General features: G+C 38.1%; 1 protein-coding gene across 3 annotated transcripts; it reads left to right on the top strand.

Annotated features, from left to right (window-relative positions):
- Nucleotides 1-12: 12 nt before the first annotated feature.
- Nucleotides 13-14,322, top strand: LOC110039926 (uncharacterized). Of its 3 annotated transcripts, XM_020745101.2 has the most exons (16): nt 14-109; nt 1,751-1,785; nt 1,864-1,954; nt 2,959-3,749; nt 5,081-5,181; nt 5,730-5,778; nt 7,879-8,011; nt 8,418-8,501; nt 8,835-8,994; nt 10,115-10,203; nt 10,968-11,034; nt 11,166-11,235; nt 11,349-11,480; nt 12,372-12,585; nt 12,717-12,782; nt 13,827-14,322. In XM_020745101.2, the coding sequence occupies exons 1-16, from the start codon at nt 61-63 to the stop codon at nt 13,892-13,894; spliced, it is 2,199 nt and encodes a 732-aa protein (XP_020600760.2). In that variant the 5' UTR covers nt 14-60; the 3' UTR covers nt 13,895-14,322. The 3 variants fall into 3 exon arrangements, with proteins under 3 accessions (XP_020600759.2, XP_089153842.1, XP_020600760.2); XM_020745100.2 differs by having other exon boundaries at nt 13-109; nt 1,751-1,954; XM_089297716.1 differs by lacking the exon at nt 8,418-8,501 and having other exon boundaries at nt 13-109; nt 1,751-1,954.
- Nucleotides 14,323-18,122: the final 3,800 nt, after the last annotated feature.

Genomic DNA, 18,122 nt, shown 5'->3' with positions numbered 1-18,122 from the left:
ACAAGCGTTTATGACGTCAGGACGTCAGGACGTCAGCAGTTCTTCTGTGGCACAAACATCATGGCGGACGACTCGTCCAAGCTGAAAGCAAAAATAGCGTTCCTGACGGGTAAGTTTTCGTTGCTTTACAATTCTAGTTACGTTTGTGCTATTTTATCGAACTATTTGTTATCTCTTTAGTATTTGGTATTAGTAATACGGTTAAATGAAGTTCATTTCACTGAAAACATGTAAACCTTGCACTCCATTTTGTATTTCGTAAAACATATACAGCTAAAAGCATTTTAGTTTTTCGTGCTCAGTCGATTGTGCTGTTTTGACTTGTAAACGACAGAGGGTAAAGCTTGAAAATTACTTTCAAAGGGATATAAATTATCTCCGAGCGCATATATTCATCCGAAAGCTTCAAAGTGAAATTTGGCTGGTAAAATATTTTTAAATACAGATCGAAAGACAATGTTCTCCTTGATCTTCGATCGACTCATGTTGAGGGGAAGGGAACGGTTTATAATTATGAACTGTGTCGGTAACTTTTCCAAGACTTGAAAATACAAAGTTTATATTCCGTGGTTTTGGTGCACTATGAGGACTGAAAAAATATACGAAAAACTAACCAGGGAAGAGATATATTACATACACGTACATACAACTTAGATGAACCCACTGGTTACATACATTTTGTATACTTTCAGACAGACGTGTTGGTATGAAATGCTTATAGTTATCACGAATTGAAGCACAAGCTACATGCACCTAGAGTTTCTGTATTGTTTGCCTACAAATGTTTCTCTTGTACACAAACGTCTTCCTCTTATATAGAAGTTACACATGTAGTACACTCTTGGGGTATTCATTTCAAATTTCAAAGTTTATTTTTTGCTTGCCAATGTCCATAGTAGCCAACTTTGGTGTTTGAGTAATAGGCTGCTCTTTTCATGGGTTTACTGGTACAATAAATCCACATGAAAAAAAAAAAGCTCCCAACATCCCGTGTGGGTTTATTGTCCCAGTAAACCCATTAAAAAAGCATTTGTCAAGAGAGGAAAATTCATCGTTTTTTTGTGATCAAGTTGCTTATTCTAAGCGTTGAGGTGGTAAACCGGTCACAGTGACTGAAAGAGTGAAAGCATAGGTTCAGCTCCACACACAGAGTCTGCAGAGCAAAGCAGCAAAGACTTTATTAATGCTGTTAAAGTTTAAAGAAAGGAAGGGTAAAGGCCATAAGCTTAAGCTTGATAATTTGTATTCAAGAATTCAAAGTACTTTGACAGGAAATTTAGAAAATGAAAGTTGTAGCTGGAATCAGTCATCGCACAAAAGTAAACGACTGCACAGGAAGTTTGCTAGTACATAGACATGTAGTGCAAACTTCATGCACTTGGCAAAGGATCTTGGCTTTTTTTTCTCATTTTATTCAAGTCTGGAGAAGTTACATGTAATTAAGGAAAATAAACCACAGATCGATATGATTTGTGATTCTTAACATATTTGAAATTAGCAAACAAGGTCTTAAAATTGGTGTTCGGTTATGATGTCTTATCATAATGCAAAGATAGTTGGATAATTTTAAAAATTTGGTGGGACAACATCTGATGACAACTTTTACATTGTTTATTTCCAGTGCTTTCCATGTTCAAAACATAGCTTTCTTACCAATCAGTCAGAGTGCTCGCAAAATCCAAACTGTATTACAAAGGTATTATCTTTGTACAGTCATACTTACTTTCTGTTTTGCTTCTATACAATGTAGATCTCATCAAATCCCATAAACAGACAACATCACATGTAAGCCATGTTTCTTCAATTAATAATAACATATCAAATAAGAGTAAAAGCTCATTTTCTTGGCAAAAACCTAAACAGCCAGGTGAAGAAAAGAAGCGACCAGCAACAGGCCCTCCCCACAACCATTCATATAGTCTGGATCGAAGGAAGATGACCAGTGTCAGTTCAGGTATGAGTTCCAGGATTGTATAAGAGGTACTTCATCAGAACATAACAGTAACTACACAATGTAATTCTCACACCTACAATATACACTATGTACTGCTTTAAATTGAGAGAACTGTGCAGTATCTATCTTTGGCAGAACTAAACTGTAAATCCATCGTTTTTAGTAGTAGCGACAGATAATGCACTTACAAGTAATATTTTCCACAGGTGGCCCAAGCTCAGGACGCGAGGAGTTATTATTTATTTCTTTTGTTTAAGTTTTATGCAAATGTTCAGTGCATGAAACGTGACATATTCACCACCGACATCTACTATTACCACGCGCTGAACATTCGCATAAAGATTAAAAAAAATAATAATAACTCCTCGCATCGTGAGCTTGGGCTGCCTGTGTATTTTCCTGTTGCTGTGCAATGCACACTTGTTGCTTATGGCATTAATTGCTGTCCACTGTAAGGTACATGTATGTATGTACATGTATAAGGTTTTAAAGTTGTAATGTGCTCATCTCAGCCCACAAAGTTTATTTAAGACTTCTTCAAAAAATACCTTAATTATCTTTAACCCCCAGAGGTTGGTGACATGCATTTTGTTAAGAAATACATGTACTTTCCAACTTTTTTGTTGGGTTTTTGGGGTTTTGTAATGAGTGGTATAATATACACTAATATACACTTAATTGCTGTTCCCGGCAGAAACAGTTCAGTTTTCCTTTGAATCTCAATGTTTCCCAAGACGAAGTCAAGGAAAACATCAAGATTTGTGGGTAAACAAAACTGTTGGCCAAGGGATCAGTGTTTTTTTGTCATGTGACCATAAATCAGCCAGTGAGAGCACGCATTAGATTCAACTTATCTCCAGCAATATAACAACAAGGTTTACTTACCTCTTGCATTGATGTTAATGTTTAGCTTGATATTCAAACAGGAAATAAAAGAAATAAAAGCATCCTTTTCTAGTCGTTCAGAAGTCTGCAAATTTACTGGCTGTGTTTCTCGATTCCAGGTTCAAACACCACAGTGACTGGGTTGAATGTTCCTGGCATTTCTGGATTGTCTGGGTCGTCTTGGACTACATGTGCTAAAGGCACAAAATCATTTGCTAACAACAAAGCTATTACACGACAAAATTATTCAAAGTTATCGACATCAACACCAACAATATCATCAAGTACAGCATCATCACCTCCGCAGACAGGATTGCTGCAGAAATCTTTAATTTCTCATCACTCTTCATCTTCACAGCCAAGCCATCAAGTCACAGCAAAGAATCCTTATGTTTTGAATAAAAAGGAAACATTTTATGTATCTATTCCCAAATCAGCTGTTGCTCAGAAATCAGCACTGAAGTGGTCAAAGCCAAGTGTCAGCACAGTTTTGTCTTCTGCGAATAGTAAGAGCCTCTCAGATTCAGAACTTTACGCTAAGAAATCAAACTTTCCAAGTACAGTGCAGTTACCAAGTTCATCAAATGTTCACCACAAAGTTCCATCAAATGTTCCAGGATCTTTTAAGTGGTCAAAACCAAAGCCAACTGCTTCCAGCAGTCTTGGTCAAAAGAAAAGTACCAAGAAATCCAAGCCTTCAAGATCCAAGCTAAAATGGACCAAACCTAGAGATTCTGTAGCTTCTGTTGAAGTTGGAATCAAAAGAAAACTGAATCCGTTCGTGCTAAGGAAAGAAAATACTGCAAGTGGCAGTGCTGGTCAGAAACAAGGAATGCTGAAAACAGCTAACAAAACTAAATTGATCAGAGGACCAGTGCATTCAACGCAAAAGAAAATACTCCAAAATCAGGTACAGTATTTTATGATGAGATGCAATGTTGTGAGAAAGTACAAGTGATCATCTTAAAATATCTTAATAATATTTATTTTTTTGGTCAAATGTCAGTGGTAAATAAATGCAGGCCTCCAAGGTTGAGTTGTGAATAAGCCCCTCAAGTATTTGAAGTACTGTATATGTACATGATTGGACATGACAGTATAGGTAACAATTGCGCTACAAGCCTGAGTTTTTTTGAGTGATTAGTCAATGAGGCATAGCTGAACTGACACAGCTGAATTGACTTTTACTCTTCAGTAGACACTCTAAAGGATTGCAGACTTCCTGCTAGGGTCAAGTAAAAACAGTGGAACCCTGTTAATTCCACCAATGGACCACAAAAATCTGGCTGTGTATAGGCAGGTTATCTGTGTTTTAGAGGTTCTTTAAATAAGGAAAAAAGTAAGGGCACCTTTGGTTCAGCCCAGAATAAGGTATCAATGGAGTGTCCATAAGGTGGGGTTCCACTGTACCACTCAGGGCTGTCATTAAGGGCCTTAACCTGTAACACCTGTACTTACGGCTGAGTATCCTTGATGAGCCCGTGATGTTGGGAGAGTACAAAACATGGCCCCCTGGTCCAGGGATCCCCTCTGTGGACCAGGTCCATGGGCCGGGTCTATCAAAATATGGACTGGGTCCATGGACCCCCTTTCATGGACCAGGTCCATGGACCCCCTATTTTTACATGTACTACCCCTAAAAACACTATAGTAACCAATAATAAAATGAAAATAAAATAAGTAAATTGAAAAAAATGAATTCACAGTCATATTTCAATTTAATTAATTTTTCATTTTAATTCACGTTTTAATAGAATTTCTTTAGTATTCATCTACATATAAAGTAGTGAAAATAAAAGCAAAACTCCATAAGATAAAAAAGCTACAAGGAAACTCAAAGGAATCATAACCCTGGAGTTTTCTATTCTTATGGTAGAAAAGATCAAAAATTTTACCAGACAGTTGTAGTTTTGAACTGCCAAAGACCAAACCCTGGCTGTTAATTTTAATGTGATACAACTCAAGTGTATGGCAAAACAGATCAGCATCACCCAGTTCTGTAATTTTATATTTGTTTACTATTTTAAGCCCTGATCTACAATGTACATACATGTATGTTGTCCAAACTAGCTAAAAAACAGAGAAATCATGACTGACATCAAGGCGAAGTTCAGGGGATAGGGAATGGAAGTGCAGTTCTGTAGTACATGTATGTGCTACAGACCCTAGTTCTGTGCATACTCTGTATTCAATCAAGGTTCATTGCATTCTGTAACAAGACACCTGTGGTCTGTTTTGCAGACTTCTAGTGTGTGGAGGTCTCAGAGTGCGTTAAAGTTAGACAGGAGGAAAGGTCAATCAAGAGCTTTGTCAAGAAGATCCTCTGCAGGATTGATTGAGAGGTATGTGTATGGTCTACCTTTTGGTAATTAGTAGCCAAGTGGAAATTGTGAATGTGAATTTGATCTTATCATAATGAGTTATAAATTAAATTGTAACATTTCATGTGAAAGGTTATATCAGTGTCTGTACTAGGTTGTACACTGTAGTACTCTGGTGCTTGGTCAAGACATGCAAAATAAACCTACAGTAGTGGATCATATTGTGTTCTGTCTGTCCCGTAGTGAAGCTGAAATGTAACTGTCTTCTTTGATTGTCTAGCAAACATGTAATTTCTTATGATATGTACATGTAACAAGGTACTGTAGAATTATCTAATTAAATTTTGCATTTACTTACATGTATATCAAAAGAGGATATGTTTCTGGAGTAAAATGGGATTTGTTTTGTTAGAAACTAGACGTGTCTATTAAGAGGGTAATTATATACATGTGAACAGTACATGTGCTTTGGGGTATATACCTGTTTGCTGCACAAATTGTTGTATACACATCTTAGTGTTCAATTATGTTTCCTGACATTTGCTTCTTTTTTAACTGGACTTTTCCAGATACAGGGTTGTGAGGTCAAAGAGGAAACAAGCTGCTATTAAAGCTCAGGTTTGATAATTTTTCAAAGTACCTACAGTCATGCACTTTTTTGTTTTAAGAGACTATAATAAATATTTGTCTCTGCCAACATGTACATTTACATGACTGTATACAAAAACTTAACGTACATAATGCATATTATGCACATATTGATAATATTACAGTATATTACATGTATGTATATTAATTCACTTCTGGTGAAGTCACTGGTCTAATTCTATATTGCAGTAAATTTTGAGATCATTTTCTTTCAAAGCATATATTTTGTAATGTTTATTACATGTATCTGGCCAGTTAACAATGGGTTTGATTGACATTATTTTCATTTCCACAATCCTATAGTGGCCTGGGCTACATGTACATGTACATTGTAACTGACATAAAATGCTTCCTCTTTTGATACACATACCTTCAGGTGTACTGTATAATTTAAGAGAGGATCTTTGACTCTCATCCTTCCAACAGTGTACAAGCTTCTAGCATGGCCGTCAATGTTCGCATTTACGAAGATGAGAAAATCGGATCTATTTCATCAAGTTGTAGTTGTTAATGAAATATATAATTACTATATGCCTCGTCATATTATATTACACTGCACACTTCTAGACCCTGATTACATTTACAGTTTTACATACAGTCATGTAGAGAAGGGTATGCACTTTGTACATATAATTTGTGACCAGTAGCCAGCTCATTTCTGGCATTCTGGCACAACATCAGTGTGGTATTATTCTCCTGTCCCCCTCCTGTCCACTGATCAAGAAAGTCAGAGTCAGAGTCTTAACAATGTAGTTCCACAAAGCTTCAAAGTAATTATGTTTATGCTACTGTACTACACTCTGTAGCTACATGTACATGCACATAAAGAAACATTACAGAGGCATATGTACATTTAGTATTGATGTATGTTCTAAAAAGCCACTAGTTAAAAATAATGCTGCAAGAAAAAAAGAATAGACATGTTAACATGTGTTAGAACATGCAGCAAACAATCAAGTGCTTGTAAGCACAAAATAGCAATCCATCAGAGAAAAAATATAAAATATAAAAAATATATATATTGCAGCAAAATAAATTATGTTGTGGTTAAAACATACATTGTACATGTAAAAATGAAAAAACAAATATCTGCATAGATGATACTTGTGTGAGAACAGCAACCAATAAAACAAACCAACAAACACATTAACAAAGCTGCGACTGAAGTAAAGACTAGTTTGTAGCAGGGGTAGTTTGTCAGATGTTGCCCTCCAAAATGTAAATGTAGATTTACGACCAATATATTAACAGTGGGAAAACATTGGGACATGAAAAATTCTCTCCTTTCTTGTCCCCTTCTACAGTACATGTACATGAACTCCTAAACAAGCAAACAAACAAAGAAACAAAAAAACAAAAACATGTAACTATAATATTAAAGGGTAGAACTGGACACAAAAAAGCTTAAAAACCCCGTCTGAAACGACTAGACAACAATAGTAGAAAATGTCTTTAATAAAAGAAAGGGAAGGAGAGCATGATGTTGATAATCAGTGAATATTTCAATACTGAGAATTAAATATGTTTGGCTTTTGAAAGGTTTGAGTGCATGATTGTTTCAACAAACTGTTGTTGATGCAGTTACCCTGTACATGTATGATAAATTGCTTTTACAGCATGCAAAGAAAGTTGTATCTGATAGTCTGGGGCTAGTGGATTTGGCATTTGGGCTAGTGGGCTTTAGCCTTTACCTGCCTGACAGGCAACCGTTTTTTGAGTGGGTGGGTGTGGTGGGAGGGGGTGAATCTACAAGAAATTCTAATCACACATGTACTGTAAGAGATGAAATTATTGTGCTATACTGTGGGAGGGGTGGAGGTGAGAATGACTTTTGGACTAGTACATCATAGTTTCAGCTTGCCCAGAAGGCTAGCTCAAAAATTGGTTTTCTTTGCACCCTGTTTCATAATGGTTCCATCTTAGTCTGAAAATCTGTTGATTAAGGGAGGGGGGGGGGGGGGGGGAGAGAAAAAACTATTTAGAACAACTTCCTTGCACTGTAACGTTTAAATCATTTTTTTTTTTAATTTTATCATAATACTAATTTTTCCTAATGCTGCTTGTTTGCAGAAGTTAAATAAAGAAGTGGTTATTGGAGGTGTTTCATACAAGACGTCATCCAATAAACTCACCAAAGCAAGAACATCTTCAACTGAGAGGCAAAGTGGTAGAGGCATGAAAAGTTTGTCAACAAGCAAAATCGGTGAGCCTCTTTTAACTTATTACTATATGTTTCAATGTCAAAAAAGTGGTAAAAGTCAACTTTTGCCTTTGGGCGACTGAAAAAATTTACTGTTTTCGTATAAGCTTAAGTGCTGGCCACCCAGGATATCATGCATATGGTTAGGAACCTTGAGGCTCCTAGTAATTTTTTGTAGACCACAGCCTTGAATTGGAATTTAGTTGAACATGTGATCGATTGGAGTGAGCCTTAATGTTACGCTTACGATTAGTTGTACTTTTTCTTGGTACTTGTGAGGAATCTTTTCATGGAAATCTACAGTTTATTATTTCAGCACTGTAATTGTGATCAAAATATGTGTTCATTTGTCAACAAGATCACCTCTTAATTAAGCTACAAATTAATTTACAGCGCTTTACTCCCGTAGGAAAGTTGACAAAAACCGTTAACATTCAGGGTGAGAAGTTTCTTATGGACTCAAAAGGAAAGACTCTCCAGAGAATCAGTAAAGGTATACACTGAGCATATTTACAGACGTGTATTTTACAGGAAAAAATTCCCCTGCTTCCAGGCAATTTCTTTCTTTCTCGTATCAGTAGAAGTGTAAACTCTTTCAAAAACCTTTCTTGGCTTCAAAAGTATTAATCATAAGATACTGTAGGAATGGAGATACATGTAGTGGACTCTGAGCAGCTGCAGTTTGTACGTTTACATGTACATGTTATGCAAGCTTCTTTATGATGGAAAGTTGCCGGGCTCTTGTCAACTACAGTGTAGAACCAATCTCAACTATGGCTCAGTCAGTAATAATAACTGATATCTTATATCTACATGTACCTTTCAGCTCCCAGACGTGTTTCTACAAATGGACCAAGTTCTTCTAAATCAAGTCAAATGCCCCCAAGCAGAAGGCGGTCAAGTAATGGACACATGGTCATATTACGTACTCCAACTACGCTGGTTAGAAGTAAAGTCAGCAATACTCCAAGCAAGATTCTTGCTAGGTATTCTATCAAACATTTTAATTACTGGATGAAAGGTAGAAAAGGCCTGAATCGAGTTCATGAAATCGATACTTGCGTATTAGTATCACCCAACTAGTGGACTAATGCAAATCCTGCATTTTGATTGGCTACGCTACTAGGGGACTATTAGCAATAGTCATCGAGTAGCGAAATTGGCGCCATCGAGCGTGACGCTTTCTTTCGTTTTATTCCCAAATAAATATTTCTTCAACTTGCATTTGCTAACTTTATTATTACCTTTTCTGTCCGACTAGTTGGGTGATACTAAAACAATTAGACCCTTCGCCCTCAAGGGCCACGGGTCAATAGCTCATTCGGCTTCGCCTCTAATTGTTAATTAGTGTGTACCTTACCGGGACGAGTGACGCAAGGGAAGATGGGAAGGGTGTGTAGACGTTTGGTGGGAGGGAGAATGAGCTCTACTAGAGAGGCTAAATTTTTTGGAAAAATATAAAGTGGGCTTTAAAGGAGCTCAGTCACGGTATTTGAGTTGTTTTGGCCTCGTACAAAAGTACTTTTGAATTGAAAGAAACCTAAAAATAGTAGTTAACTAAATTAGAAAAACACCAAAGAGATATCAATAAACCATAAAGAAACAAGGATGGTGAAGGATGGAGAAGATTCACGCGGATTACAAACGACGAACATAGGCTAAACTTTTCAAGATGCCCAAACCGTGACGTAACTCCGTTAAGAAACAATGTGATTCAACACGTTTTGGGTACAGTTGGTCAAGCCAGACTTCAAAGATCCCTTTGCCACTGCTGGTCAGTCTATAAGGACCTTGCTATACTTAAATTCTTCCACGCATCAAGGATTTTCCCACTCTAGTCACTGAACTCTAATAAAAACCTAGCTGTCTTTCAGTCTAACATTTGCAAACAACGATAGATTGAAAGGACTGATATTTACATGTATACCTAATTGAACCTTTTTAGTGTTGAATCGGCAGCATATGAGGCGAATTTGATCGAGCCGTGGTTTCGTATTTTGGTGAGACGAAGTCGGGCCAAATGCCCATGGCATGTTGCAAATTTGGGTAAGGTAAAATGGTGTATCTAACTGTTTCCTGTTTTTTTTTTTCCGTTGATGATTTCAGCCGTGTATTGCGGCGTAGCATAAACAATGCCAGACTGTACAAAAAGACGCCAGCTTCACAGCAGTACTGCATGTTCTACAATAGATTTGGTAAGCTCATATGGTAATGAAAACCACTGTACGAGACCTCATTTTCCCTTGGCCAATAATTTATTGAGTCTGCTGAAAGACATTCAACATAAACTCAAAAAGCCAAAAAGAGAAGTCGACTTCGGTCGGGTCACTAAATCACGCGACTTATCTGTTTTATCTGGTTCCGAGGGAAACAATTAGTTCTGTTTTCCTGAGGATCTCGATATTGGAGGGAAAAACAAAACTAACTGTTTTCCAAAGGACCAGTAATAAAGTGTTTTGTTATATAGCTGTAGCGCACTGAGTGTAAAGTAAAAAGGCAAGAAAGAAGTTAAAGTAACCTCTGGTTAGTGGGAGAGCGGTCCGGGAAGAGCGTAATTGTTGCCCGCGGGGGCGTCATTTAGATGTAGCTGTTGTCACGTGACTATAAATCAACCAATAAGAGCGCGCATTAAACCCTTAAAAAATGCAGTCATGACTAGTGAATGGAGGATTCAGGGTTGCTCCAAAGACGGTCTCAAAAATGGGTGAGAGCTCGATACAAATTTTCTTTCTTTGGGGTAATGTTTTCAAACAACAACAACAACAGATTGACGCGGGCGCCCTGAGTTCAATCAGGAGAAGTCAAGTTATCTGTCTGTATAACTCGTCTTAAACTATACTAACGTGATCAGTTTATCTCTCTCTGGTAATGGTCTGTAAGTAGAAATAGATAGACGTGACTGCATTTCACATTGCTTTGTGACCCCTTGTATTACACTTTCGTTATGTTTTTTTTACAGGAAAATGCAACAAGCAGGACACTTGTCCGTACATTCATGACCCTTCAAAAGTTGCGGTGTGTACCAAGTGAGTATGCGTTTAAATTTATCGCACTATTGTAACGTCAAAACTGAATTTGATTAAGTTGTGAGTTTTGGACGAACACGTAGCTTAAATAGGGCAGATTTTTGACAAGGTCTTGTATTTTTTTATAATAGATTTCTGCGTGGTCGCTGTAAAAACGTCGATGGGTCTTGTCCGTTCTCGCATAAGATTGACCGAGATAAGGTGAGTTTTAAACTCTTTATTAGAGTTTTTCTCTTTCCTTGGCTGCTTGAGATTTCATATCCAATACCCAAATTAACCTTCTGTAACATTAGTGTCTTTTTTCATCATTTCAGATGCCAGTTTGTCAGTTTTTTCTTCGTGGTAAATGTTCCCACGACAACTGTCCTTATTCTCACGTCAACGTTAGCAAGAAGGCGGAAGTGTGCGAGGATTTTCTCAAAGGGTTCTGTTCACGAGGACAACAAGTGTGTTTACTCTCATTGTTGATTATTCTCTTGTTCGCTGCTCTCATTTGTATTGCCATGTAATGCTACTCTCATGTGGGGAGGAGTATTGCGTGAGAACCTCATACAAACGCTTCTGAGAAGATTACTGAAGCTTAAGGGCCGGGCACTTAGTGGATTATCAAGTACTTGAAATACATACATGTGTATGTATGCTGTCATAAACAGGCAATACAAAGGTTGCGTGCATTCTGCTAAAGATTAAATTTACTCTTCTTCAAAGGCATTGAAGGGTAGGATTATATATTTGGTTTATTGACCAAGCCAGAGGTCAAGATGGCTGGGCATTTGCCAAGTCCTTTTTCTTTTCTTTTTTTTTTTTCCCTCGTGTTTATGGACCGAGACGGAGTTGAGGTCCAGAAACACGCAGAAAAAGAACGAGGCCAAAATCATCTTGACCGAACAAGCTCAGTCAATAAAGGATTTATTATACGAAATAAGGACACTATTTTCTTGCAAGACAAGGCGGGTAATTCCGAGCTGGCGAGGTTGTGCCATCTTACCCACTCGTGTAGCCAATCAAAGCGCAGGATGCGGTTCATCTTGCCTGTTCACGGAGCTAGCCATATAACAAGGGATCTTGCTGAATGCTGCGCTTCCGCTGTCAAAAGTAGCCAGAGAAGGCCAAATAATCTTAGGTAGCGACAAAACTGTCAACAGCATTGGATATACACGTCCAGTAGGCATAGAAATTTGGCCCTGAGGCGGAGTGCGTTTGTTGTCAAGCCTTGACAATTGAGCGCTTTTCCCTGAAGTGATCTGTCGATGGGTGTATTTCCCGTCGTTTTGGTATCGTTTACTGTGTAATTATTTACAAGTAAAACATAGTTGTTGTTTTTTTTTGGTTGACAGTGTAACAAAAAACACATCCTTGAGTGTGAAGAATTCTCAACGACTGGCAAGTGTTCTAAGGGATCCAACTGCAAACTAATGCACAGAGCAAGAAAACCTGCTGCAGCACGTAAACGAAAATCTTCCTCGAAAGAGGAAAACGAGAGCTCAAAACTCTCCAAATTGGATTTTACGAGTGATGAAGGTTTCTTGCCACTTTCAGCCAGCGATGCAGGTTTGTCATGATATCTACTTCTGAGTGTTCAAATGGTCTTAGTCTTTTACGGACTTTTTTGAGATTGACGAATGTACAAGCATATCAAAGCATACCTTTTTGCCTGTCGATTAAGCTCTTTTGTGTTGTAGATTCGGAGCAAACGTCTACGCTGGATCCGTTGGAAAATACATCAGTAGAAACCAAAGAGAAGGATGGTAAGAGTGGACCTTCACATTGGGCTTGAGCATTTTAGCGTCTGGATTGAAGTTAGACTTACCTTCAAGTCGAGCTGCGAAAGCCGAGCTCGGAAAGAGAAAAATGTTTGCGACGCTCACAACTTGAATGCGAAGAGCGCAAGATTGAAGAGCGCAAGCTCGACTTGTTTCGCTTGCGAGAACTTGACACGGGCGGATCCAGGAATTTCTGAAAGGGGGGTTGTACCACTGTTATAGCTTTTGACGCCATTGACGTGGATGGCGAGCGACGTAGCCGCGAGCTTCTAGGGGGCTTCGAGGTCATCCCTCCCCGGAAAAATGTTCCGCCATTTCCGGCATTCCTGACACTTGAAAAGCGTTTGTGAAGGCATGATATAAAATCTGGAGTTTACTTTACCTCTCAACCAGAAATGCAGTCGTGAAATGTACCCTACCTTTTCCTAACTTGACAGTCCGAGTCAGTCAATTGGCGGAAGTGAAAGAACTATGTCTAGAACAATTTTATTAGTTTGCTATTCACAGGGGGAGAGGGGGTGTTGCCACCCTCCCAACCCCTCCCCTGGATCCGCCTCTGCTTGAGGAAAATTCCATCGGTAAATTTGGCGCGCAGCAAAGGATAAAAGTTTTCGGCCAGCCCTATTCAATGAGAAGCGAACGACTTTAGGCAGTATAGATTGAAACTCTCATTCAATTTACAGCTACAGCCTTCCCGGAAACTCGCTTAACTTTTGTAACCACTGCTTGGAGATGTAAAGTATCATGTTTTCGTTATCATTTAGCCAATCAGATTTCAGCTTATGTGTTCTCAGCCAATGAAAAGCAAGGCCAAAACCAATCGTCTCATTTTGGTCGTTGCATGCGGCTGCTGAAGATGGTATACGCAGTCTCGACGGTAAACAACCTCTACATTTTAGAATTTTGTTATCCACGCCAGTAAATTCGAAATATTATGTTATCAAGAATCTTGACCGACATCAGGTTGTTGATGTAGCAATTTCACAGAAAACTTAACTAACTTATATGTAAACTATTTTTTGTCTACAGTTGAACCAGTGGTAATTCGTCCGAGGTTCTTGAAGCCCAAGGAACCCGAGAAGCAAACTGAGGATTGATTAGGTAGGCTTAGTTTCAAGAGGTTCTTAATTGAACTTCCTTGTCTCTGGGCCTTTGAAGCTAAGGATCTACCACTAAGTAGTGGCCTGTCCTTTAGTTGAGAGTGAGTTTGTCGACGGGAGGATTGTGCGTTACTTTGCAGGAGAGCGAGTGAGTCACAGATGATATGATTGCGTGAGTTATTGTGAGTCTCTCTAGCACGCAAATTGTTGCGTGACTTCTTTTTGTCACGGCGGGACTTGGAGCGCGGGCCAGTTGTTTGATTTTTATTGATATTATTTCTTGTTGTGCTGTGCATAGTGTAAATGTGTTTTTAAAGAAACGTGTAACGGCGGGACTGTAAAGAAAATAGAGAGAAATTAATAAAGAGTAATTAACATGAAGATTTATCGGTATATAATAAAATTACCAACGTTCTTACTTGTAAGTTGTCTGTAAACCATCTAGGTTTGTTAGTCGTGAATGAACGATTACCAATAGACGCCTCTCCACCTTCAGCTTCCCTTGAACTTTCTCTTCTTAATCTCATTACTTTCTCAGTCTGTGTGTGTGTGTGTGTGTTTTTTTTTTTAAGTCCATGCAGTGCATTAAAAATAATAATAGCAACAATTGTATTGGTGAATTTTTTTTTCTTCACCCTTGAATTCCAATCATTTTTAATTCAAAAATATGTGACGTTGAAAGCGAGTTATAAATCTTCATTCGATAGGGTAATGTATAATTTCAACGTATTTAGTTATCATACAAGAAGTTGCAGTTGCTAATGAAAAAACAAAACAAAAAAAAAGAAACAACGGTGAAAACTGGCGGTGCTGAGGAGGCTTAAGAGAAACAAAAAACCTTGAATGAGAGTTTAGTAGGCCTGCTCGAGGTGTGTAATTGTAATACATAACTAAAAACAAAATAGTGAAAACTATTTATGCACCCGCCTAACTTCCATTGTTCTATGAACATTCATTATGTAGTTTATTCCCTCTTTAAAATAAATCCCTTTAGTAGAACATTCTATGTTTCTCAGTATGGTAACCTGCAAAGTAGCATGACACGATCATTGCCTTATTTCTCCGTACTATCGCAATGCACTGTAAGGCGTAATTTTTGGAGAATAAGGAGGCTGGTCAACAGGGGGGAGTAGGATTGAATAATTAACGCGCACTGAAAAATATACAAACGGAAAGAGAGAAGCGAGAAAATTACTTGCCCTAAGGAATTTTTCTTGATATAATCAATAGTGACGCATTTTCAATCTTGACTACATGCCGTAAAATCCCACGTTAAAGCCCCCCCCCCCCCCGAATATAAACCCTTCTATTTCCTAACAAAGATATTATTTCGGATATAACCCTCCCCCGGATATAAGGGACGGACCACCAGAAAATTAAGGGGGGTGGGACTTTTTCAGCTTGCAGGAATTTTTTTTCACGTCCACTGCCTCTGCAGGATTTTTTTTCGGGGTCAAGTCCTCCTGCACGAATTTTTTGTTTTCTTTGAGGGGGGGGTGGGGGGGGGGGGTGGGGAGGTGGATATTCTACTGCCGCAATCTTAATCTTCACTCGCCACAATCTGATTGCCTGAAAGAGGCTTCAAACAAATATATTTTTATCTTTCACACAGTTGTTTCGCTTTAATGTCGAAATTATACTCAGGAAGAAACATAACCAACTATCAGACACATTCATAAGCGGCTGTTGCCCAACTGATGGGGTTGCGTTACATTTTTTGTTTGATGTCTAGGGAAATAACCATTTTATTTATTCTTTTCTCTGGTAATAAAGTTCATTGGCATGCTGTGAATCAAGGTTTTAGCTAGGATTCTGTGAGTGACCTTCCAGTAACCATGATATGGGGCCAAAAGGCCTATTCTACTAGGGGAGTCTGTGGGTATGCCCCCCCCCCCCCCCCCAGAAAATTTTGCAAAATTGAAGCGTTTTTGGTGCGTTTTCCCCGATTTTCGGCCGATAAATGTAATATATCGATTGGACTTGAATGCCAGCGCGTCGTTTACTTCGTCAAAAACCTAAAATAGATTGAAACAGCCCATACTAAACGCATCAGTACTCCATGATTGTCTTTTACGACGTTTGTCCAACGTTGATCTTAGCGGCCATCTTAGGGGAAATGTTACGGTTCGCCATGGGTGTGCACATGTGTCCACAATCTTCATTTATACATGCCTATGCCTATTATATATGTCGAGGCTTTTAAAACACAGTATGTGCTTCCTTAATTGCAAACGAATCAAGCAGGATGGCTATTTATAGCACATGGCTTAAGCCATCCGTAAGGGTTTTTCTGCAAGGATGTTTGGCTAGCAGTGTCCATGATTAGGTTGCTGTGCACAAAATGTATCAGCCTTGAAATGGGAAAATGTCCGTTTTCCTAATTGTAGAGAACACCAGCTGAATGGGAATTACACCAGGACAAAGAAATTGAAACTGCAGTATCAAATGGCTGCTTAGGTGCCCTTCAGGCGAGTACAATTTGTAAGCCCGAGAGTGCAACTCACTCTGCAGCATTTTTTTTTCTTCACTTCTCCTTTGCGCGATTTTTTTTTTTCAGTCACCCTCCCTTGCATGAATTTTTTTTTGCTTTTTCCCCACCCTCCCCCCATCACTTTTCTAATGGTCCGCCCCTAAGCCCATCTAATGTATAAGTGGGTTCCCTTTGCGTTTCTTTACAAAGATCAAAATTGTTAATCGAAAATAGGCTAACAGAGTAATAATACGGTAATAAGGTGATAGCTATAAATGTAATGGTATGTTAGCTTTAATTCGTTTTATCTCGTTCTGAAACACGTTTTTGTATTCCGCTCATATGCCCCCCCCCCTCTCCCCTAGGATATAAGTCCCCCGTTTATAAGCCCATCCAAAACTCCTTATGAAGTTATATAAGCCCATGAAATAAACGGGCTCACTCAGTTCCAAGTTTCGTTATGTCTCTATCGCATAACGAAAAGTATACCTCGAAAACCTTGAAATACATATTTCACATCAATTTGTATATTTACCCTTGGTACAATCTGGTATTTTCCTTTGTTTTATATTCATTATTACATATTACCATACAATTATTCCAAGGATAAAACTGAGCCACAACATATATGTATGACAGACGTCGGCTCAACACTTGTTTGGTTCTATAATTTAAAGTCTTAAAAAAAAGACCTTTTGTCAGCTAACAACGGTCACACTGGATATAAACTCTTACTGGCCAATACATAATGGACCATAAATTTGACTTTGGTTTAAAGTGGCTCAATACCCTAAAGTATGACGATTTTGATGAAAAAGTCAATTATAACATACATATGTGATACTTTAAAAAAGCGGTAAATCCTGTACAGCTTAGCAGTTGTAATCAAATTGTCCCTACGAAGTGGAATATTTCCTACAAACGAAGTAACTTTCACACGAGACAGCCCTTTTCCCCCTTCGCCACAAGCCCAGGAGGTGCAAGCCTCAACAACCCCTCCCCTCAATACTGGGTTGTAAAATGTTTAATTCAACCAGGATTAGGATTTTAATTTAGGATTTTAAACTTATGATTTTAATTTTAAAGTATTGTAAAGCGCCATGGACAATTAGTGGAAAATGGCGCTATATAAATGTATATTTATTTATTTATTTATTTATTTATTTATTTATTTATTTATTTATTTATTTATTTATTTATTTATTTATTTTAAGAAACTTTAAGTGTATTTTTCTTAAATGTCTACATTTTAAACTGACTGAATTCTCGGCAACATATCCTTTGAAACATATTTAAGAGGGTTTCCTGAAAGTGAAGCAATGAACCAAATAAATCGTGACATTTTGACCGAAAATGTTGCAATTTATTTGGTTCATTGCATCACTTTCATTGATAACTGTACGTCAGTCCCGTAATACGAGATAATATTTCCACTAGGTTTGGTGCAAAATAAGTAAAAAATAAAGCCTGTGAAAGGCACTGCAAGAGGTTACTGTCAACTTGGTTTTAGTGCTTAGGGTGAAACAGAGATTCACTCAATATGTTTTATTGCAAGTCAAACCTTGTTTGTAGAGGGGCTATGAAATGCTATAAAATCGTACTTCAAAAGGGTGTGGCTGGTTGCCATAGCGACCAATTAACATAAAAACCGTCGAAATTATTGTTCTCTTAATGAATGCAATCGAATACAATTTTTTTTTCGTTCCCAAGTTTAAACGAACGTTTTGGTGTTTTTTAGGGTATCAAGTCACCTTA

Source organism: Orbicella faveolata, unplaced genomic scaffold (genome assembly GCF_042242905.1).
Source record: "Orbicella faveolata isolate gen_17 unplaced genomic scaffold, um_ofav_v1 contig_3, whole genome shotgun sequence".
NCBI lineage: Eukaryota > Metazoa > Cnidaria > Anthozoa > Scleractinia > Merulinidae > Orbicella > Orbicella faveolata.
This window is presented reverse-complemented; position numbering and strand designations above follow the sequence as displayed.